Source organism: Carassius carassius, chromosome 7 (genome assembly GCF_963082965.1).
Source record: "Carassius carassius chromosome 7, fCarCar2.1, whole genome shotgun sequence".
NCBI lineage: Eukaryota > Metazoa > Chordata > Actinopteri > Cypriniformes > Cyprinidae > Carassius > Carassius carassius.
In genome coordinates, this window is record NC_081761.1 from 37,933,185 (window position 1) to 37,956,703 (window position 23,519).

General features: G+C 37.9%; 1 protein-coding gene across 1 annotated transcript in view; it reads right to left on the reverse strand.

Annotated features, from left to right (window-relative positions):
- The window catches only part of LOC132144288 (deoxynucleoside triphosphate triphosphohydrolase SAMHD1-like), a 34,216-nt gene extending 15,604 nt beyond the window's left edge, over window positions 1-18,612 (reverse strand). The window contains exons 1-8 of the mRNA XM_059555066.1: window positions 18,607-18,612; window positions 16,532-16,692; window positions 16,329-16,444; window positions 13,794-13,850; window positions 11,952-11,965; window positions 9,515-9,667; window positions 9,346-9,446; window positions 9,092-9,200 (exon numbers count right to left, since the gene is read on the reverse strand). Of these exons, the coding sequence (XP_059411049.1) occupies window positions 9,092-9,200; window positions 9,346-9,446; window positions 9,515-9,667; window positions 11,952-11,965; window positions 13,794-13,850; window positions 16,329-16,444; window positions 16,532-16,692; window positions 18,607-18,612 (717 nt within the window). The remainder of the gene's footprint in view (window positions 1-9,091; window positions 9,201-9,345; window positions 9,447-9,514; window positions 9,668-11,951; window positions 11,966-13,793; window positions 13,851-16,328; window positions 16,445-16,531; window positions 16,693-18,606) is intronic.
- Between the last annotated feature and the right edge of the window lie 4,907 nt (window positions 18,613-23,519).

Below are 23,519 nucleotides of genomic sequence, written 5' to 3' on the forward strand. Positions count from 1 at the left end.
AATTAATAAACTTTAATTCTGTATAATTTTACCTCAAATGAAACATGGTTAAACACGGTTGTTTTCCCCGTCTTTTTTACACCTTAATGTTCTTTAATACTTTAACATTTTATTAGAGTTTTCTTTTACGTATGCGCATCGTTTTAATGCACGCACGATGCGAAAACAACTAACGTCATCACGCAATGCAAATTACAAGAGCATGCGTGGTAAACACATATGTGACGTACATACATGACGTACGTACGTGGCGTCACCGCGCTACAGTCTCCAGCGAAGGGTGTCTCGGGTGCTTCTCAGTATTTTGGTGGCTTTTGTGTAGTGAGGGTTCTCTCTTTTTTTAAAGAACAATTGAGAAAACTTAAGTAAGCATATTCAATTATCTAAAGTGTCTGTTAGTTCAAGACTTGTTTTAGCATAGCACAAATGTTTGCTGTGAAACAGTATTGCAATTGGTTAGAAGCAAATCTATCAAAGTTGCTAAAAAAAATTGTGGTGCCAGTTTTTTTTTTCTTACAGTTGATTTCTGTGCTTAAAGTCAGTTGTAGTTCTTGTGTTTCTCTTCAGTGATGTTGATTGTTAACAGCAGTATTCATCAGTAATGCACAATCTTCATTTAATTAGTCACTTAATTATCTCATTGACTTTAACTCTTTGAGGACTTGGGATTTGACTCAAGACTCATTTGTGACCAGAGGTGTCAAGTCCAGGGGTCAGAAAGTAAAAGTCCTGCCATATTTTTGTTCCACCCATGAAATCAGCAGCTGATTTCACCAGAGGAGGAACCAAGTCATTCCTTTCAAGTCACAAACTAGTCTCAAGTCAAATCCCAAGTCCTCAAAGAGTTAAAGTCAATGAGATAATTAAGAGACTAATTAAATGATGATTGTGCATTAGTGATGAACACCTGCCATTATTGTGTGTTACAGAGGATCAGATGCTGATGTTTTATTGGTTAAACTGATGCCACCATCATGGAGATCAGTGTTTGCTTCAGTTGGGCTCTTGACCTTTGGCTTCTTGTGTTAGGTATTTCCCTGTAGAAGTACATGTGCTGTTATAAAGCAGTGTGATCAGTGCTGTGCAGAAAACCATTACCAGCTGGTTTTACATGACAAAGTAATTGTTAGGCATCAGTCTGTTTATTTCCAAAAACAGTTTATTTCATTCACCATATGTTCAGTTTTTTTTTTTTAATAACCTACCTTGTGGAACTGCCACATGCAAATAAACTGTTGGTATAATAGTTATAATGAAATAATTTGAAATCTAATGTATGTAATGAGTATGTAATGAATATATATATATATATATATTTTAATCTTGTCCTACTAAGACGCACAGACATCATGACCCAGCATATGAATCTCAACAATGGTGACAATCAACAAAACTCTTCAAGCTGAAGTGCATGCTGGGTAACACCATAGTAAAACTCCCATCAAGGACTGTAGCATGAATAATTTTGTCACCACTGTTGAGGATCATATAATAAGTGCTCATGTCTAAAACCCTGAGCCTGTATAATTTTCCTCCAATATTTAAGAATTGCAATAATATTTGTTTAATAGGATTTTTTGTAGTTCAGAAATAGCTGTACATCATGTAAAAAACCAAAGAGAGACACACTCATGGTGTTCATTAAATGTTTTAGATAAAAAAGAGCAATTTAATTTAGCAATTCAGCAATGTGTTAATATTTACTATGTAACACAACCGCAAGTGCTTAAAAGCAAATTACTTTGTATTATTAAAAGGGTCAAGAGCCCAACTAAATCAAACAATGATCTCCATGATGGTCGCATCATTTTAAACAATAAATCATCCGATCCCCTGTAATTTTCAATAACAGCAGGTGTTTATCACTACTGCACAGCCATCATTTAATTAGTCACTTAATTATCTCACTAACTTTAACTCTTTGGGGACTTGGGATTTAACTTGAGACTCGTTTGTGACTTGAAAGGAATGACTTGGTTCCTCCTCTGGTGAAATCAGCTGCTGATTTCATGGGTGGAACAAAAATATGGCAGGACTTTTACTTTCTGACCCCTGGACTTGACACCTCTGTTTGTGACTTGGAAGTAGTGATGGCAAGATGAACCCTCATGAAGCTTTTAGCTTTTCAGTCAAGTGGTTCACAAAAGGGTTAATTTCTGTAAACTTCATTTTCTCACAATACCACCTGGTGGCCAACAAGTGTAAAACAATCAGATATATTACAGACAGAGGTGAATAGTCAAGGGGTCAGAAAGTAAAAGTCCTGCCATATTTTTGTTCCACCCATGAACTCAGCAGCTGATTCACCAGAGGAGGAACCAAGTCATTCCTTTCAAGTCACAAACTAGTCCTAAAAGAGTTAAAGTTAGTGAGATAATTAAGTGACTAATTAAATGATGATTGTGCATTAGTGATAAACACCTGCTGTTATTGAGAATCACAGAGGAACGGATGATTTATTGGTTAAAATGATGCCACCATAATGGAGATCAGTGTTTGCTTTAGTTGGGCTCTTGACCCTTTTAATAATTCAAAGTAATTTGTTTTAAACACTTGCGCTTTTGTTACTTAGTAAACATTAACACATTGCTGAATTAAAAGCTTGAAATAGCAAATTAAATTGCCCTTTTGTCTTCTAAAAAATGTAAATGAACATCATGAAGGTGTCTCTCTTTGGTTTGTTCAATGATGTTCAACTACTACTGAACTACAAAAAAGTTCTATTTAGCAAATATTTCTGTAATACTTATATTTTGGGGGAAAAAATTGCATAGGCTCAGGATTTTAGACATGAGCACTTATCATATGATCCTCAACAGTGGTGACAATAATTATTCATGCTCACTGTAAAAAGTGATTCTCTATATTTATTCAATAAAATTGTGTCAAAAATTTACAAGCAAAATTTTTTATTAAATTTAACACATTTTAATTAAGTAGAAATAATCATTCAAAATGAGTAGAATAACATGAAAAAATTAAGTAAAATTTACACAAAAATATTGATTTCATTGGACAAAAAAACCCTATGCTAAAGAATACTATGTTATGCATGCCAGGCCAGTAGTTGGCGATCATGAAACACCCTTCGAAAACATGACATGCTTGCACATGACATCAACCTTTTTACAAATTCACATTTTTGTTGCTTACATAAATATGATACAGGCATCATGTTCAAAAGGCTGTGTCTTAAGGCCCCCAAAACAGAGTTATTGAAGACACCTAAAGTTCACAAACAGAATCAAAGGGAAAATTATTGGTCACCATTATAGTGGTCAGTGTTTGCTTTAGTTGTGTTCTTGACCCTTGATGTTTTAACGTTACTTTTTGCATTGCTGTTGTAGCTCAGTTATGACATCTAGCCAAGCTAAGAAAAAAAGATGATCAGGTGGTGTTGGTTATGCTTTTATATAATCTTTGTTTTAACTGAATATCTGAACTCATTCAGAGCCTGATCTCTGAGTTACATTAACATTCATTATAGCAGCTCTGAGATTCAACAATAAAAGGCCTGGAGTTTTCAGTGTAATCAAGAGTTTAAGAATTCTGATTAAGAGAGGGAAACTATCTTTTGGCAGACAGTGACATCAAGAACCAGCGTATGAATCTCAAGAATGGTGACAAACAGCATATTCAGACGAACTGTAAGAGTCACAAAACAAGCTACTATAGAATTGTTGCTCATAATTTATTCATGCCGCAAAGCATGATGGGAGCCATAAATGAGTTTTGATTGGTGGCACCCAGAATGCAGTGTAACATGCTTTTTGATTGTCACGATTCTTGATGTCTGTGTGCCTAAATGAAAAACCTTTTTTTAACAAGGTTTTGATCAGAGGTGCTTCTAAGAATTTCTCGGATAATGCTGAAAACACCTAAACTTATATTGTACAACCACAGGACACCTATCATTGATAAGACACACCCAACTCAGAAAGCCAGATCAAATGATGATGCAAAAACAATTAACACCATCTGATCTCATTTCCTTCTTGGCTTGTCTAGCTGCTGTATCACAACTAGCAACCAAAAATAATCAGTTTAAAATTTTAAGAGTCAAGACTCCAACTAAAGCAAACACTGACCACTACAATGGTAAGCAAATTAATTATTTTCTTTTCCTTCAGTGATTCTGTTCGTGAACTATAGGTGTCTTCAATAATTTTGTTTTGGGGGCCTTACAAACTTTTGAACATGCTGCCTTTATAATATTTATGTAAGCAACAAAAATGTGAATTTGTAAAAAGGCTGATGTCATGTGCATGCATATAATGTTTCCGAAGGGTGTTTCATGATCGCCAACTACTGGCCTGGCATGCATAACAAAGTATTCTTTAGCATATTGTTTTTTTTTTGTTTGTTTGTTTTTTATCCAATGAAATCAATATTTTTGTGTACATTTTACTTAATTTTTTCATGTTATTCTACTAATTTTGAATGGTTAATTCTACTAAATTAAATGTGTTAAATTTAATTAATAATATTGCTTGTAAATATTTGACACAATTTTATTGAATAAATATAGAGAATCGCTTTTTACAGTGTACAGTGCAAGATGGGAGTTTTTACTATGGTGTTACCCAGCATGCACTTCAGCATGAAGCATTTTGTTGATTGTCACTATTGTTGAGATTCATATGCTGGGTCATGATGTCTGTGTGTCTTATTAGAACAAGGTTTCAAAAATGTATATTCATTACATACATTAGATTACAAATTAATTCCTTTCAACTATTAAAGCAACAGTTCATTTGCATGTGGCAGTCAGCAAAGTAGGTTATTTAAAAACTGAACATATGTTGAATGAAATAAAATTGTTTTGGAAAACAGGCTGATGCCTAATAATTACTTCATGAAAAGCCAGTTAGTAACAGTTTTCTGCACAGCACTGATTACACTGCTTTATAACAGCACATGTACTTTTACAGAGAAATCTCTAACACAAGAAACCAAAGGTCAAGAGCCCAACTGAAGCAAACACTGATTTCCATGATGGTGGTATCATTTTAACCAATAAAACATCATCATCTGATCCTCTGTAACAGACAATAACAGCAGGTGTTCATCACTAATGCACAATCATCATTTAATTAGTCTCTTAATTATCTCATTGACTTTTACTCTTTGAGGACTTGGGATTTGAATTGAGACAAGTTTGTGACTTGGAAGGAATGACTTGGTTTCTCCTCTGATGAAATGTTCTAGAGTGGCGCCGATACAGGATGGCTGCCTCCGTGACGTGCTCTGTAGTTGTTTTTGTGTTTTTGTTAGTTTGTCCTGTCTTTAGTTATATTCCTGCAATCAGTTTCACCAGGGACGAATTGCTGGATATTCGGCTACACACATCTCCCGATATTTCACCGGTTTTCGACTATTCTGATGTTTTGCTAGACATTCTTGTCGGCGGAGCGGCTGCGCTGATCACACGCTTCAAGAGGACGCGCAGGCGGGGAAAGCAAGCGGGAGCGCTCGTGAGACTCAGAAAACGCAGATTTCGAACGCCGTTGCCTAGCATCCATCTGGCAAATCTCCGCTCTCTTCCCAACAAAACGGACGAACTGCTTCTGCTCTCTCGGACAAATAAAGATTTCTCTCACTCTGCTGCTCTGTGTTTCACGGAAACTTGGCTGAATGACACCATACCGGACAGCGCGCTCCATCTGCCGGACTTTCAGCTGTTTAGAGCGGATCGCGACGCAGAATCAACTGGGAAATCGCGCGGCGGCGGGACATGCTTTTACATCAATGAACGGTGGTGTACAGATGTAACTGTGTTAAAGAAGACGTGCTGCTCAAATCTCGAAACGCTCTTCATTAACTGCAAGCCGTTCTATTCGCCGCGGGAGTTTCACTCGCTCATTCTGGTGAGTGTTTACATCCCTCCTCAAGCGCACGTGAGCTCAGCTTTACAGGAACTCGCTGAGCACATCACAGAGATAGAACAACAACACCCAGACTCTGTTTTAATCATTCTTGGGGACTTTAATAAAGCCAATCTCTCCCGTGAACTGCCAAAATACAGACAGCATGTTACTTGTCCCACAAGAGACAGTAATATATTGGATCACTGTTACACAACAATAAAGGATGCATTTCACTCTGTTCCACGAGCAGCTTTGGGACGTTCTGATCACCTTCTGGTTCATCTTATACCGACCTACAGGCAGAAACTAAAATCAGCTAAACCTGTATTAAGGACTGTAAAAAGATGGACTAATGAAGCAGAGCAGGATTTAGAATCTTGTTTTGACCTCACTGATTGGAGTGTTTTTGAAGCTGCTGCCACCGATCTGGACGAACTCACAGAGACCGTAACAGCATATATCAGTTTCTGTGAGGATATGTGTATTCCTACCAAGACTCAACTAAATTACAACAATGACAAACCGTGGTTCACTGCAAAAATCAGACAGCTCCGTCAGGCCAAAGAAGATGCTTACAGGAAGGGGGACAATGTCTTGTATAAACAGGCTAAATACACACTGGAAAAGGAGATCAGAGTGGCAAAGAGGAATTATTCTGAAAAAATAAGGACTCAGTTCACCTCGAACGACTCAGCATCATTGTGGAAAAGTCTAAAGAAGATCACCAATTACAAGACACCACCCCCCAGCACTGTGGAGATTCAACGACTGGCAGACGATCTGAACGAGTTTTACTGCAGGTTTGAAAGAACACCCATCACCTGCCCTGAACACCTCTCCACACAACCATTCACACCAATAACAACTCCTGCAACCAACCCTGAATGCCTCTCCAAACAACCGTTCACACCATTAACAGCTCCTGCAACCCATCCTGAACACCTCTCCAATCAAGCACTCTCACCATTCACACCTCCTGCATCCCCCCTCTCCCCCACACCTGCAATACAGATCAGCGAGGATGCGGTGCGCCAGGTCTTCCGGAAGCAGAAAAGGAAAAAAGCACCAGGCCCAGATTGTGTTACACCAGCCTGTCTGAAATCATGTGCTGACCAGCTGGCCCCCATCTTCACAAAGATCTTCAACAGATCGCTGGAGCTGTGCGAAGTCCCTTCATGCTTCAAACGCCCCACCATCATCCCCATCCCCAAGAAACCCAAAATTACAGGACTAAATGACTACAGGCCTGTGGCTCTAACGTCTGTAGTCATGAAGTCATTTGAAAAACTGGTGCTGGCTCACCTGAAGGACATCACTGGACCCTTGCTGGATCCTCTTCAGTTTGCCTACAGAGCAAACAGGTCTGTGGACGATGCAGTAAACATTGGACTGCATTATGTTCTGCAACACCTAGACAGACCGGGGACCTATGTGAGGATCCTGTTTGTGGACTTCAGCTCGGCTTTTAACACGATCATGCCAAACCTCCTCATGCCCAAACTAACTCAGCTCTCCGTGCCCACCTCCGTCTGTCAGTGGATCAACAGCTTCCTGACAGACAGGCAGCAGCTAGTGAGGCTGGGAAAATACACATCCAGCACCCGTACAATCAGCACCAGAGCTCCCCAGGGCTGTGTTCTCTCCCCACTGCTCTTCTCCCTGTACACTAATGACTGCACATCTAAGGACCCCTCTGTCAAGCTCCTGAAGTTTGCAGATGACACCACACTCATCGGCCTCATTCAGGACGGTGACGAGTCTGCTTACAGGCAGGAGGTTAAAGAGCTGGCTGTCTGGTGCACTCTCAACAACCTGGAGCTTAACACGCTCAAAACAGTGGAGATGATCGTGGACTTCAGGAGAAACCCTCCTGCACTCCCCCCACTCACCATCAGGAACAGCACTGTGACTGCAGTGGAGTCATTCAGGTTCCTGGGCACCACTATCTCTCAGGACCTGAAGTGGGACATTCACATTGACTCCATAGTGAAAAAGGCCCAGCAGAGGTTGTACTTCCTTCGCCAGCTGAGGAAGTTTAACCTGCCACAGGATCTGCTGAAACAGTTCTACTCCACCATCATCGAATCCATCCTCTGCACTTCAGTAACTGTCTGGTTCAGCTCAGCTTCTAAATCTGACCTCAGAAGACTACAGAGGGTAGTCCGGACTGCTGAGCGAATCATCGGTTCAACTCTCCCATCAATTCAAGAACTGTACTTATCCAGAGTGAGCAAAAGGGCTGTTAAAATCACTCTGGACTCCTCACATCCAGCACACTCCCTCTTTGAACTGTTGCCATCTGGTCGACGCTACAGAGCACTGAGCACCAGAACGACCAGACACAGGAATAGTTTCTGCCCTCAGGCAATCCATCTTAAGAACAGCTGATACACACTGAACACACTGAACACACTACACTTTATATTTATATACACATACACTTAATTTATCTAACACACATACTTAGTATACACTTACATTTTGCACATAATATACATGTACATACATAACTGCATTTTTGTAATATACCTGCCTACAATTGTAAATTTGTATATTGTCATTCCTTATCTACTTATTTGTATTTTTTGTATTTTTATATTCTTTTATTATGTGTTTTATGTTCTGTCGCTGTCATTCTGTTGTACTGCGGAGCTTCTGTCACGAAAACAAATTCCTCGTATGTGTAAACATACCTGGCAATAAAGCTCATTCTGATTCTGATTCTCTGATTCTGAAATCAGCTGCTGAGTTCATGGGTGGAGCAAAAATATGGCAGGACTTTTACTCTTTGGTCCCTGGACTTCCCACCTCTGCCGGTTACAAGTCTGAACCATTAGGCCATGTGCTCAGAAGACATGACTGCAGCACTGTAAATGTTCATGCAATGGGAGTAGATCTACATGTAATGCTATAATCATCACTTTTCACAATGAGTTAATCTGGGCAGCTGTAAAAGTAAAATGCAGTTTGAGAGAGCTCCACATGTAATACTTGTTATATGCAAAGATTTTAGCAAATCACTGCAGTGGGTGTTTCCATTGATCTCTGATAGCAGACACACCTATTCCAACAAAGTGTTCAAATCAGATGCTAAAATCAGGGCAGAAAATAACCATTTATTTCCAAATTATGACTGCTTGCAAAGTGTAGCCAAGTTTCTTAAAAGTGGCCAGTTATAAAGTGTTTAATTGATGGTGTAAATGAACAGGTGAATTAACAGGTACCTTGTCTCTGAAGCAGACGTGTTTCCTCCTGTTCACCTCACACACTCGAGCAGATTTTAGCAGACGCTGAGAGTCAAAACCACATGGAATGCCGAGATAATAACAATCTCTACATGTAAAATAAGAGAGGAATTACACTAACACCATAACTGATAAAACATGAATACACTTACAATGGGCCACATTTATTCTTTATCTTCAGCTGTCCAATACCTGCTCAACCCATTTAAATATAATTTTAAAATACAACTAACCGAGCCAAATAGTCCCATTTGTCCACATCAATGCCGTTCACCTTATTTGCCACAATCTCATACAGGAAGGATTTGTCCTCAGCCCTGCCCTCCATTGACCACTGCAAGATGGGAAATATTTTGCACTTTAACACTGTATCCGGATAAAAGCTGAAACAGCAGCTTAAACACATTTTACCTGGCCATCCTTTTGTCCTTTCAGAATTAATTCCTTAATGAATTTGATGTCTTCCTGTAAATCCAGTCCATAGAATTTCATCTGTTCGTCCAGTTCATTATTCTCTATCATGCAGCAAAACATGCGAACAGATGCCTGCTCATGCTTCAGAAGATCAACATAAAAACTCATCAGTACAATTAACATGTACTCATAAATGACTAGAACTGCCAATCAATTAAAAAAAGTAACTAATTAATAACATATTTTTCTGCAATTAATTTTGATTAATTATATTGTCACAATTTCACACTGAATCTCCAAATCAATGTAGAGACAACATAAAGGTGCTTTTTTTCCTTTTTTTATGAGTTTAATGCCATCTTTTTACTAACTAGCCTGCTAATGAAGATACCAATAATGCTACTGATGTCTCTATTAAATTCACTTTTCTCTCAGTTTTAGTCAATTACAGTTAGTTAATTACAGCCATTCAACATAACAGTATAACTAAAAGCTATTATTTTTTGACAGTTAAAAGGCAGAGATGTGTAGTCTAAGAGCCAAAGAATAAGAGTACTGGACTAAAGATAACATATTGAGCATTTTAAACTTTTAGATCTACGGTGCACAGTATTACTCTAATATTTATATTGATTTTATTTAAAATTTGTCCGTTACATACAGATATTTAAACTCCAACACTTCTTTTCTTTTTCCAGTCACACACAGACATCAAGAACAAGAATATGAATCTCTACAATGGTGAAAATCAACAAAATTATTAATGTTGCAATGCATGAAAGACTCCCGTAATGCACTGCAGCGTGAATAATTATGTTCACCACTCTTGAGGATTATATGATAAATTTTCATGGTTAAATGCCTAATCCTAAATAGCTTTCTTTTTTCTTAATACTGTAACATTATGTTGGCATTTGCTTAAGAAAGTTTCTCTGTTTTTATCAAATGCTTTGAGCAATCAAAGATATTTAAATCAAGTACATATACTCGACTAATGCAGAAGTTAAAGCTGTATCAGTTAACTTTTGAAAAATTTATTTTTTACATATTTGTTAAACCTGTCATTATGTCCCGACAGTAGAACATGAGACTCCTCTGGCTCCTCTCAGTGGTCCTATTGACATTTGCAGAAATACACAGCTCCCGGTAAGAAACAACCATTCAGAGCTGTGGCCCGAAACTTTTTTTTTTGTGTTCAAAATGTACAAAATGTATATAGTAATGTATGTGTACACCATGAATCCATTTTCCAAACCATGTTTTTAGCCTGTCCTGAATCACTAGGGTACACCTTCAATAAGTGTTTATATTCTGACTATTTTAGATTGCTTCGGGTAGGTACCGCGGCAGAGTAACCCAGTACCTTAGCAGCTGAGTTCATGAGTGGAGGAAAAATATGGCAGGACTTTTACTCTTTGGCCCCTGGACTATCCACCTCTGTTAATAGGCTTTGAAAAATATAACTTTTAAGTCAACTTAAAATAATCTTCACATAAACTATAATATACCATAAACATATCGTATATGAATGGACTATAAAATGTATATAGTTTAATTTTTTTCAAGCTACAAAAGCTTGTCAGCGATTAAAGCAGTTGAGTGATTTCTCTTTTACTTTGTTCTTTGATTTTCATCAATGACAGACTGAATCAGGTTTCACTTTAAAAGCAACGATGTCACTTTGAAAGCAGATGCACGTGACAAGGCTCTGACCCACATATACCTTTCTCCCAACTCTTCACGATCATTTTGGGCTTTTTAACTCATTTAAGACTGTTTATGAACTGCACATTTTGACATAATTGTGTCTGTGTGTTTTTGTATGTTGAAGCACTACTGACAGTCTGTCTGAAGAGGGTTTCTGTGCACGTGCTTGTGCTGGATGCCTGTGTTCACAGAGAGCTGCTTCACAAACAGAGCGCCAGTCCTGAATTAACTTCTCTTTTGTGTTTTATTGTACTTAATAGCATGTTCACATAATCTAAAAGAAAAAATATGATGCTGCAATATTTTCTTTAATTTAATTAATGCGTTAAACTGAAAAAAATTAATTGCAAAATTAACATTTTAATTCTGCCAGCCTTATTAATTAAATAACCTTGCTTTGTAGTTTATATTCTTTTTTATTATTATTTGTCAATGCTCTCTGAAAAAGCAATTTTTAAGGTTGATGTTCAGAGCATGTAAGTCAAAAAATTTGTGACAGTTTTGCATTACTGCATTTACTGCTTCCAGTTTGCACTTTGTACTACAATAATTGCAGTCACAGTCATTTTTCTTTCTATTACAGTAAAGAAAAAACAGATTCATGTTTTATGAAATTACATTTTTGACTTAATACTTTATGTAGCTCACTCTCTTTGAAATAGCCTGCCATGTATATTATCATATATTTGTATCTGTACAGAAGAGTTATGATGCTTACCTCCCAAGGCTCACCTGAAAAATGAAAAGAAATTTTAGATATCATGTAAGGCAGTTTTAACAATGTACATATATACACCGACTCAGATCTGACTTAGATCTTGAGACATTTAAAGTGTTTTATCTACAGTTCATCTAAGGCTGTGGCTGAAGAACTTTTTTCCAGTGCTTGTTCACAGCAGATGTTTGAATTTCATGATGTTTCATCATACATACCTTTCAAAAACATTCTACTAACATTAAGGAAACTGGATTTTTTTTTATGTTTTTGGAATGATGCAAATCAAGGTTCCTAGAATGTTGATTTTTATGTCAAAATTAAGTAGAAAGAACATATGAGGGACATCATACCTTTTAAAAACCTTCCTCCCACTGTGCAAAGTTACGTCCAGTGGACGTCTTTTTATGTCTTTGCAGACGTTGAAAGGACGTCCACTGAGGAGACAGAATGAAAGTTTTTATGACGTCTTTTTTTGACGTCTTCTGTACGTCCGATTTAGACGTTCAGAGAACCTCCTTACAAGGTTCAAAACTAGTTCAAAAGTGGTCAGAGGAAATATTTTCAACATTTAAGGTTCATTTAGGCATAATTTATACTGTTTCTGGACCAAATCAACACTCTCCGGATGCATTAGATTTAGACTCATGTTATTTCAATGTAATTTCCAGACACTGTGTTTGTCCTAAAATCAAGAAAGTAAAACAATTTTCATGAAATAATGAAATAACTGATGATTGAGCATGTGGTGAAATCATCTGCAAATCAAAGACATTAAATCTCTGAAGATCTCAGCAGAGGAAGATCAAACATCACAAACAGCTTCACCAGGTTCACTCATTAGATTGACTTTATTTCTGTCAGACATCTAGAGAAGCTCTTATTGAGAATTAACAGAGGTTTAAATGTTGATATTTGATTCATTTGAAGTCACCATTGTGGTGGACAGTGTTTGGTTTAGTTGGGATCTTGGTCCTCATTCTTCTTGTGTTAGTTTGTCTTTGGTTGTTGTAACTGTGTTTTATGATGGAAAGATGGAAAAAATGCATGTGTTCAAAATATTTTGAGTAAAAATTTGTCACTATTAAGAGCAAGATGTTAATCTTTGCCACAATGAGAGTGTTTTATAACACACAATTACAACATCCAGAGACAACCCACCTAGAAATTGTGCATGTTCTGGGAATGTTTTCAGAGGAAAGTTTTATTTTACTTTTCAGAGTGTTCTGTTAAAAGGTAGGATAACATTCTCTAAAAACTTTGTAAAAATGTCTCTTGATAACATTGTTAGAACATTATCCTGATTTGGTCCAGAAACAGTATAAATTATGTCTAAATGAACCTTAAATGATGTTGAAATATTTCCACTGACCACTTTTGAACTAGTTTTTAACCTTGTAAGGAGGTTCTGTGAACGTCTAAATGGGACGTACAGAAGACGTCAAAAAAAGACGTCATAAAAACTTTCATTCTGGCTCCTCAGTGAACGTCTTTACAACGTCAGCAAAGACATAAAAAGACATCTATTAGACGTAACTTTGCCCAGTGGGCTCTATAATGTCAAGAAAACTGGACATTTTTTTATGTTCCCTGAACCAACACTCAATATTTGGAGAACAATTTCATAACAAAATTAGCTGGGGACTCATTTACACATTTGCCAGTCTCCACACACAAACACACACACACACACACACACACACACACACACAAACACAAATGACTACACTGATTGAATAAAGACAACAATGCTTATTAACAATGGCAAAATATTTAGTTTGCTCTCAGATTTATTGCTTAAATGCCAAGCTGAAATCACTGAAGTGAGAAAACTCAGACACTCACCAGGCAGGACTTCAGGGATGAACATGCCATCAAACAAATGAGAGAACGGACCATGACCTGAAAGGACAAAGTAACGTGTTTATTATACATAATTGTTGTTTTTATAAGTTCAGTTATGAATCTCATTCTTCTAAAACATATTAAAACCTTAAAAGAGAACCATAAGAAAAAAAATAAAGAAAATAAGAGTTGACTGGGCAAATTGTTACCCCACTATCCATATGTTAACTCTGGGGGGGGGGGGGGGCTGTTTAATCATTAGTCATTATAGATAGTGGTCTTAAATGGTCTAACCATATCAACTTCGTATCTAAGAGGTCAGCTAAAATGTTGGGTATATTGAGGAGGGTTTGTCCTTTAGTTCATTCTTCAGCTTTTTTAACCTTATATTATAGCTTTTTGTTTACCATTCATTAATTATTGCAATATTGTCTGGGCAGCTACCTATCTGAAGAAATTAATAATCATACAGAAGAAATATCTTAGATTTATTTCTCATTCAAATAGATATGCACCCCTTTACAATAAATTCAAAGTTCTCCCTATTGATAAGGTAAATATTTATCAAACATGTTTATTTATGCATAAGTTTATATATAGGAAACAATATCTACTAGACTCCTTTCAGAGTTTGTTTATCCCTATCTCACATGTACACTCATTTCAAACTAGACATAGCAATAATACTTTTGTCTTACCTTACACACGATCTACAAGACATCAATTTAATATTTATTTTAGAGGTCCTAAGCTCTGGAGTGATTTAAGCCCATCGTTGCGATCAATGTCCTCTTATTCTGCTTTCAAAAAGCATTTGAAGAAACTACTATTGCTAGCCTGACGCCTTTATGTAGTCCTTTCTAGGTATTGCTTGCTCTTTTTGCATTTTCATCTAGATTGATCATCTTTTATGTTAGTGAACTGTTGTTTTGTATTGTTTTTTGTTGTTGTTTTTTTCTGTTTATGCTCTTGTTTTGTTTCGTTTGTCTTTTGTTTTTTTTTGTTTTTTTTTTGAGAGTTTAGTCTGCATGTCTCATGAGTTAATATGAGCAGGAGCGGAACTCTGTACAAGCCTACACAGCAGAATCCCCAGTGTCAATTTAACACTCTGAGTGTGGACTCATATAAACACTGAAGCAGTGTTAAAATTAACACTGAAGCAGAGTTGAAGTTAATGAGATAATTAAGCAGTTAATTGAGTTATGATTGACCATTATTGAAGACACCTGATGTTAACAAGCAGACTCACCAAACGAGAAAATCACAATTTGTGTGTCACCATTATAGTGGTCAGTGTTTGCTTTAGTTGGGATCTTGAACCTTCAGTTATTTACTTTAGACTTTGTGAGGCTGTGGTAACTGAATTATAACATACAGACCAGAGCAAAGGCAATCATGTGTGCTATTGATTGTGGTTTGGACTAATTGCCATGGAATGACCTGAATGCGTGAGTTCAGTCTTTTGTTAATGTATATATAAATTAAGTGAAAAAAAAAGATAGCAATCCAGCGTTTTTGGCACAATATGACATGTTTTTAAAAGTTAGTTCTACATAAAGAAAATAATTCTTTAGTTTAGAAACACATACATCAAGTATCAGCGTAAGCATCACAACAATGGTGACCATCAAAAAAGCATGTTGTAGCCAATAAAAACACATCCATGGCTCCCATTATGCAATGTGGCATGAATAAATTATGAGCTGAACTGTCTTTTTAACTTTTTATTCTAACAATATTTTATTTTTGCTGTTTTTATGTGAATTTTTTGTATCTAGTTTTGTGATGTTCAGAGTAGATCTGTTTAACTGGATATGCTGTTTGTCACCGTTGTTGAGATTCATACGCTGATTCTTGTTATCTGTGTGTGCCTAAAATTAACACTCTTTAATTAAAAAAAAAAGAAAAAATCAGAATCACTTGTAAGAGATGGCTACAAAATGATTAGAAAATGCAGACGCTTTCATTGTGGAATCAAAGCTGTTACAATCAATAATGGAGAAGTATTTAGAGAAAACACTGTAAATGAGTTCAGCAACTCAGGTCAAACAACGATTACATTCAAACATAATCATCACCACCCGACTTTTGCTCTTGACTTGCAAAACAAATTTTAAAAGTAAAAAGCCACAAGCCAAGATCACAACTAAAGCAAACACTGACCACTATAATGGTGACACACAAATTGTGATTTTCTCGTTTGGTGAGTCCGCTTGTTAACATCAGGTGTCTTCAATTATGCTCAATCTTAACTCAATTAACTTCTTAATTATCTCATTAACTTCAACTCTGCTTCAGTGTTACTTTTAACACTGCTTCAGTGTTTATATGAGTCCACACTCAGAGTGTTAAATTAACACTGGGGATTTTGCTGTGTAGAGTGGCTTCGTTCCCTCCTTGCATAGTTTTGTACTTGTACTAAACGTGCTAAACAAATAAACTAAACTAAACAAATAGTAATTGAATACACGCCAGTTTGCTTTTAACAATTTCTCTAAAGATGTTCTATGTAAATCATGAATGTTTGGTACTCACCCATGTCATGGCACAGGGCAGCGATCTGAACACACAGGAAATCCTTTTTGTTGATGTTGAGTTCTGGCTGATTCTCATGCAGTGTCTTGAGAAGGCATCCTGCTAAATGTGCCACACTAACACACACAAAAACAAACAGTGTTAGTGTATTTCAAGGAAAATAAATGCAAAGGTCCAGTCCCAAAAAAGAGGGAAAAATGTACCCAAGTGAGTGTTCGAAGCGAGTGTGTGTGGCGCCCGGATACACTAGATGTTTCGTTCCCAGTTGTTTGATGTATCGAAGTCTCTGAAACTGAGGAGTATCAATCATTTTCACCAGCAACGGGTGCAGCTCAATGTTACCATGAATGGGGTCATTGAAGATCTGCAGGACAGAAAAACAGTTTATAGAAACTGACCTAGAGAAAACTGTCAGAAGGATATAATCTGAAGTTACTTTGAAAAAATAATTACACATTTAAATGTGACATTCATTATGGGCTTGTGTGAAGTTCTTAGTTTAATTATAGCCTAAATTGTTAAAGAATAATTTTAATTGCTATTTAAAATATCCATCTTGAAACAAGATGTTAAAATGTAAAAGACTACAATTGTTTGAGCATGTCACCATTGTTGAGATTCACACACTGATTCCTGATCTCTGTTTTTCCACTTATATCTTCTTTAAAAATAATTGTTTTGATTTGAATCAAGCCTAAATGTGTCATGGGTCTGAGTTGGCTAGAACTATATTGTAGACAGATTAAAAATTAATACTAATAAACATGCTGCTAAAATTAAAACCAATAAATGCAAAGCAGTGTAGTATTTAAATAATTTCAGCAGAATGCAGATCCTCATTTTATGTCAGACTGTGGCGACAGCAGGCCGGACTTATTGAGGGGGAAGAGGGGGAAGAGGGGGAAGTCGTGGCCTAATGGTTAGAGAGTCGGACTCCCAATCGAAAGGTTGTGAGTTCGAGTCCTGGTCCGGCAGGAATTGTGGGTGGGGGGGAGTGCATGTACAGTTCTCTCTCCACCCTCAATACCACGACTTAGGTGCCCTTGAGCAAGGCATCGAACCCCCAACTGCTCCCCGGGCGCCGCAGCATAAATGGCTGCCCACTGCTCCGGGTGTGTGCTCACAGTGTGTGTGTGTGTTCACTGCTCTGTGTGTGTGCATTTCGGATGGGTTAATGGCAGAGCACAAATTCTGAGTATGGGTCACCATACTTGGCTGAATGTCACTTCACTTATTGCTCACATAATGTATCTATAATAACAGGAAAACATATAGATCTCATGACAAAAAAATGTTTTAACAACATAATTATATTGTTTTTACAACATAACATCTCGTTATTACGAGAAAAAATTTTGTTTTAATGAGAAACAGCTCGTTATTATGAGAAAATGTTGTTTTAACAAGCATACATCTCATTATTACGAGAAAATATGTTTTTTAACGAGAAAAGATTACGTTAAAATGACGACATATCTCGTTATTATGACAGAAGTGAGTGGAAAAAACAATATGTGTGTGGCAGCAATGCGTGACCGTAGATTAGTATTCTGATGTGTCTCAGTCTGTAGAATCATTGAGTTGCCATAAAAAAGTGAAATAAAAGCAACTAATATCATGGGTCAGACTATTGCAAATCAGATAATCAGGTTGCTTTTTGATGATATTTTAATCATCAGCAAGCAACCAGCATCATCTACTCACGAAAACAAACCGAACAGCCAGAGAAAAACATTTAAAACTCAAGTGTAAAATACCTTTTAACAGAACATTCTTGGAACTAAAATAGAACTTGCCGGTGAAAACGTTCCCAGAACATGTAATGTTCTCTGAACATTCTTAGAACATTAACATTCCTATCTGTCAGCTCACAGTCTTTACAAATATATAAATAAATTAATAAACAAATTAATATTTAAATAATTAATTAACAAACAAACAAATAAATAAAAAATTGGACAGAGACTTGGACTATGAAGTTTAGTTACAGATAGTAAAGCTTGGGTTTACATATTATAGGGATGTACATTTATATGGAATATATTTTCTCAAAGGGGTCATGTAAGGATGAAAGAACCTGAGATACTTTGATCTCCTGAGAAACAGACAATACAAACATACACAGGCATCTTCGAGACACCCCACAGAGTGGAGGAGCAGGAGACCTCCTTCCCTTCTGGCCATTTGTTTCATTTTAAATCCTGTCACCCATTCTTCCTTCCTTCTACTCAATCTGTTCAAAACGATTACATGAAAATGCCAATGCAAGTGAACTAACACTCATGTCTAGTATCATTTGAAATGTTTTAGGGGCGACTGGTACAATGGTCCCAATCTTAAAAAAATGTAGACTAAAAGATAATACAGATCCTAAGAGATAAGGTATATTATGCTGTAATGGGAGTGCCCTTTTCAGGGTCCTCCATGTAAATTATCTTCTTTTCCTTTGAGGTGTAAACTATCCCGGTCTCGGACCTTGGTCCGATGAATTGAAGATCCAAGATGGCGCCGCACATGGCTGCTTCAGTGCTTGGCTCTCCAGTGTTTGTACTGTTTTTGTTCGTTTTTCCTGTTTTTTGTTTAACAAACACGATCAGTTTCACCAGGGATGAACTGCTGAACATTCGGCAGAACACACCACATGATATTTTTCCGGATTTCTATTATACAGACGTTTTACTGAACATTGTTATCGGAGGAGCGGCGCTGATCAAGCGCTTCAGGACGCGCAGACGGGGAAAGCGAGCGGGAGCGCTCGTCAGACTCAGGAAGCGCGGATTTCGAACTCTCTACCCAACAAAACGGACGAACTCCTTCTGCTCTCTCGGACAAATAAGGATTTCTCTCACTCTGCTGCTCTGTGTTTCACGGAAACCTGGCTGAATGACGCCATACCGGACAGCGCACTCCATCTGCCGGGCTTTCAGCTGTTCAGAGCGGACCGCGAAGCAGAATCAACGGGGAAATCGCGCGGCGGCGGGACATGCTTTTACATCAATGAACGGTGGTGTACAGATGTAACTGTATTAAAGAAGATGTGCTGTCCTGATCTAGAAACGCAGTTTATCAACTGCAAGCCGTTCTATTCGCCGCGGGAGTTTCACTCGTTCATTCTGGTTAGTGTTTACATCCCTCCTCAAGCGCAAGTAAGTCTGGCTTTACAGAAACTCGCTGATCAGATCACAGACACAGAACAACAACACCCGGACTCTGTTTTAATCATTCTTGGGGACTTTAATAAAGCCAATCTCTCCCGTGAACTGCCAAAATACAGACAGCATGTTACCTGTCCCACCAGAGACAGTAATATACTGGATCAATGTTACACCACAATAAAGGATGCATATCACTCTGTTCCACGAGCAGCTTTGGGACGTTCTGATCACTGTCTGGTTCATCTTATACCGACCTACAAGCAGAAACTTAAATCTGCTAAACCTGTAGTAAAGACTGTGAAGAGATGGACCAGCGAAACAGAGCAGGATTTACAATCTTGTTTTGACATCACAGACTGGAGCGTTTTTGAAGCTGCTACCACTGATCTGGACGAACTCACAGAGACCGTAACATCCTATATTAGTTTCTGTGAGGATATATGCATTCCTACCAGGACTTATTTAACATTCAACAATGATAAGCCATGGTTTACAGTAAAACTCAGACACCTTCGTCAGGCCAAAGAGGATGCCTACAGAAATGGGGACAGGGTCTTGTACAATCAGGCCAGGAACACACTGAACAAAGAGATTAGAGCGGCTAAAAAGACCTACGCTAAAAAGTTGGAAGACCAGTTTACTTCCAACGACTCTACTTCAGTTTGGAGAGGACTGAGAGCCATCACAAACTACAAGACACCATCCCCTTGCACTGAGGCTAATCAACGACTTGCTAACGACCTGAATGAGTTTTATTATAGATTTGAAACCCCCAACACCCACTCTGACCATCTCCCTACACAACCATTAACACCTCCTGCAATCCCCCTCTCCATACCTCCTGCTCTTCAAATCTGTGAAGATGATGTGCGCCAGGTCTTCAAGAAAAACAAAAGAAGAAAAGCACCAGGCCCAGATGGCGTTACACCAGCCTGTCTGAAAACCTGTGCTGACCAGCTGGCCCCCATCTTTTCACAGATCTTCGACAGATCTCTGGAGTTGTGTGAAGTGCCTTCCTGCTTCAAACGCTCAACCATAATCCCCATTCCAAAGAAACCCAAGATAACAGGACTTAACGACTACAGACCTGTGGCTCTAACATCTGTCGTCATGAAGTCGTTTGAAAAACTGGTTCTGGCTTATCTGAAGGACATCACTGGACCCTTACTGGACCCCCTGCAGTTTGCTTACCGAGCAAACAGGTCCGTGGATGATGCAATCAACATGGCATTGCACTTCATCCTGCAACATCTGGACAAAACAGGGACTTATGTGAGGATCCTGTTTGTGGACTTTAGTTCGGCTTTCAACACCATCATCCCAACAACCCTCCAGACCAAACTGACCCAGCTCTCTGTTCCTAGCTCTATCTGTCAGTGGATCACCAGCTTTCTGACAGATAGGCAACAGTTAGTGAGACTGGGGAAATTCATGTCAAACAGCTGCTCCACCAACACTGGTGCCCCTCAGGGATGTGTTCTCTCCCCTCTGCTCTTCTCCCTGTACACCAACGACTGCACCTCTAAAGACCCCTCTGTCAAGCTCCTGAAGTTTGCAGACGACACTACAGTCATCGGCCTCATCCAGGACGGTGACGAGTCTGCTTACAGACAGGAGGTTGAGCAGCTGGCTGTCTGGTGCAGTCTTAACAACCTGGAGCTGAACACGCTCAAAACAGTGGAGATGACTGTGGACTTTAGGAGAAACCCCCCTGCACTTTCCCCACTCACCATCATGAACAGCACTGTGACTTCAGTGGAGTCATTCAGATTCCTGGGAACCACCATCTCTCAGGACCTGAAGTGGGACAATCACATTGGCTCCATTGTGAAAAAAGCCCAACAAAGGTTGTACTTCCTTCGCCAGCTGAGGAAGTTTAACCTGCCACAGGAGCTGCTGAAACAGTTCTACTCAGCCGTCATTGAGTCAGTCCTGTGTACTTCAATTACTGTCTGGTTTGGTTCAGCAACAAAATCAGATATCAGAAGACTACAGAGAACTGTTCGGACTGCTGAAAGGATTATTGGTGCTCCCCTGCCCACCCTCCAAGAACTGTACACATCCAGAGTGAGGAAAAGGACTCAGAAAATCACTCTGGATCCCTCACATCCAAGTCACCCCATCTTTGAACTTTTGCCATCTGGCCGGCGCCTCAGAGCCGCAAATACAAGAACAGCAAGGCACAAGAATAGTTTCTTCCCCCAGGCAATCTACCTCATGAACAGTTAAATGTTTCCCACTTAAACTTATGCAAAAATGTGCAATATCCTTATTTATTTTTTACCCCTCCATCCTAGAACATTCCTGCATCTCACTCAATCCTATTCCATTATCATTTATAGCACAATTGTTTATACACTTATTTATTTGCCAATTTGTAAATATCCTGTAATTATTTTTTTTTTTTTTTTTTTTTTTTTGTCTGTGTGTTGTTGTCTCTGTTTACTGGAAGCTTATGTCACTAAAACAAATTCCTTGTATGCGCAAGCATACTTGGCAATAAAGCTCTTTCTGATTCTGGTTAAGGCAAATAACAACTGTTTGTTCAAGCCTCATTTGGGGGATGTTTTATCTTGGTTTTGCATTTAAAGGATTGCAGTAAAAGGATCAGGGCGATTCTGTAGCCAGAAAGCCCGTAGTGTGTTGAGTGTCTCTTCACTTCATACTATGTATTTTCTAAGGTCAGGTATGCATATCTTACTTTTAGATTCATCTTTGAGAATTTGATGTTTTATATTGATATGATTTGATATGTTTGAATTGGGTATGTGATTGGCAGAATACATATTTACCTGAGTAATAATAAATTGTTACATTTGATTTTATTCTGTTTTACTCTATAATTATTGACTCGTATTGTACGTTGAATACTTGTTAGTTACCAGAGCACCTGAAAGAATTAGTTAATATGAAATAAAGAGTTTAACTAAAATAATCAAATGTCAGAATACTAATTAGAAACCAATTTGTATTCCAACATAAATTGGAGATAATAATAAAATGTAGTCAGATTAGATACTAAAATGAGTAAGATATGAGTTTAACTTAAATTGAATAACTCTTCGCGCTGAAAAGACTGAACACACAGGAAACCTTTAGCCAGCACCAGATACCTTTTTGGGCCGTGTGCCTGGACCTTAAATTTCAACTGTTCCTTTCTCTATGGAGTGTTACAAACGCTTGGTGCATAAAGAAGATTTGTAAGGTTGACTTGGAAGGAATGACTTAGTTCCTCCTCTGGTGAAATCAGCTGCTGAGTTCATGGGTGGAACAAAAATATGGCAGGACTTTTACTCTTTGCCCCTGGACTACCCAAATCTGGTTCTTAAAGGGCTTTCAACCAAGGAGGTCCTTAAAAAATATCAGAAGCAGGCATAGAAGTAACCAGGGTTCCTCTAATCTTGTCCTGGAGGGCCAGTGCACTGCAGAGTTCAGCTCCAACCCTGATCACACTCACCTGTGATTTTCTAATGATCAAAAAAGACACTGATTAGCTTGCTCGGTTGTGTTTGATTAGGTTTAGAGCTAAACTCTGCAGGAAAGTGGATCTTGTGGGCCAGATTTGAGGATCCTTGGAAGTAACCAACACCATTCCAAGTCATTCCTTCCAAGTCACAAACTAGCAGAAGTGGGAGTTTCAAGTCACAAGCATAAAACAGCAATATACTGTAAAATGTCAGATTAATCAAATAAAATAAAAAATAAAAAAACATTGTGAACTACAAAACTACATTAACAGATCTCTCTTGTGCAAAAACACTTTAATACAGTTGAGTTCAGTATTTACTCTCATTATCACTGTATGACTTTGCATAACGTTTTTCTATGGATGTTCACAAATATTTTAGTTACATTAACTTTTTTTTTTTTTTGAATAATCTGACTTTTACGTTTTACAGTATATTGCTGTTTTTTTTTTTTACTTAACAGCGACACACTGGAGAAAAACTGTTATTTGTAGTGCCAGTACATAACTGTTTTTCTAGTTTGTTTCCTGTAAATTAATTACAGTTTATTGCTGTTAAATTATATTTCA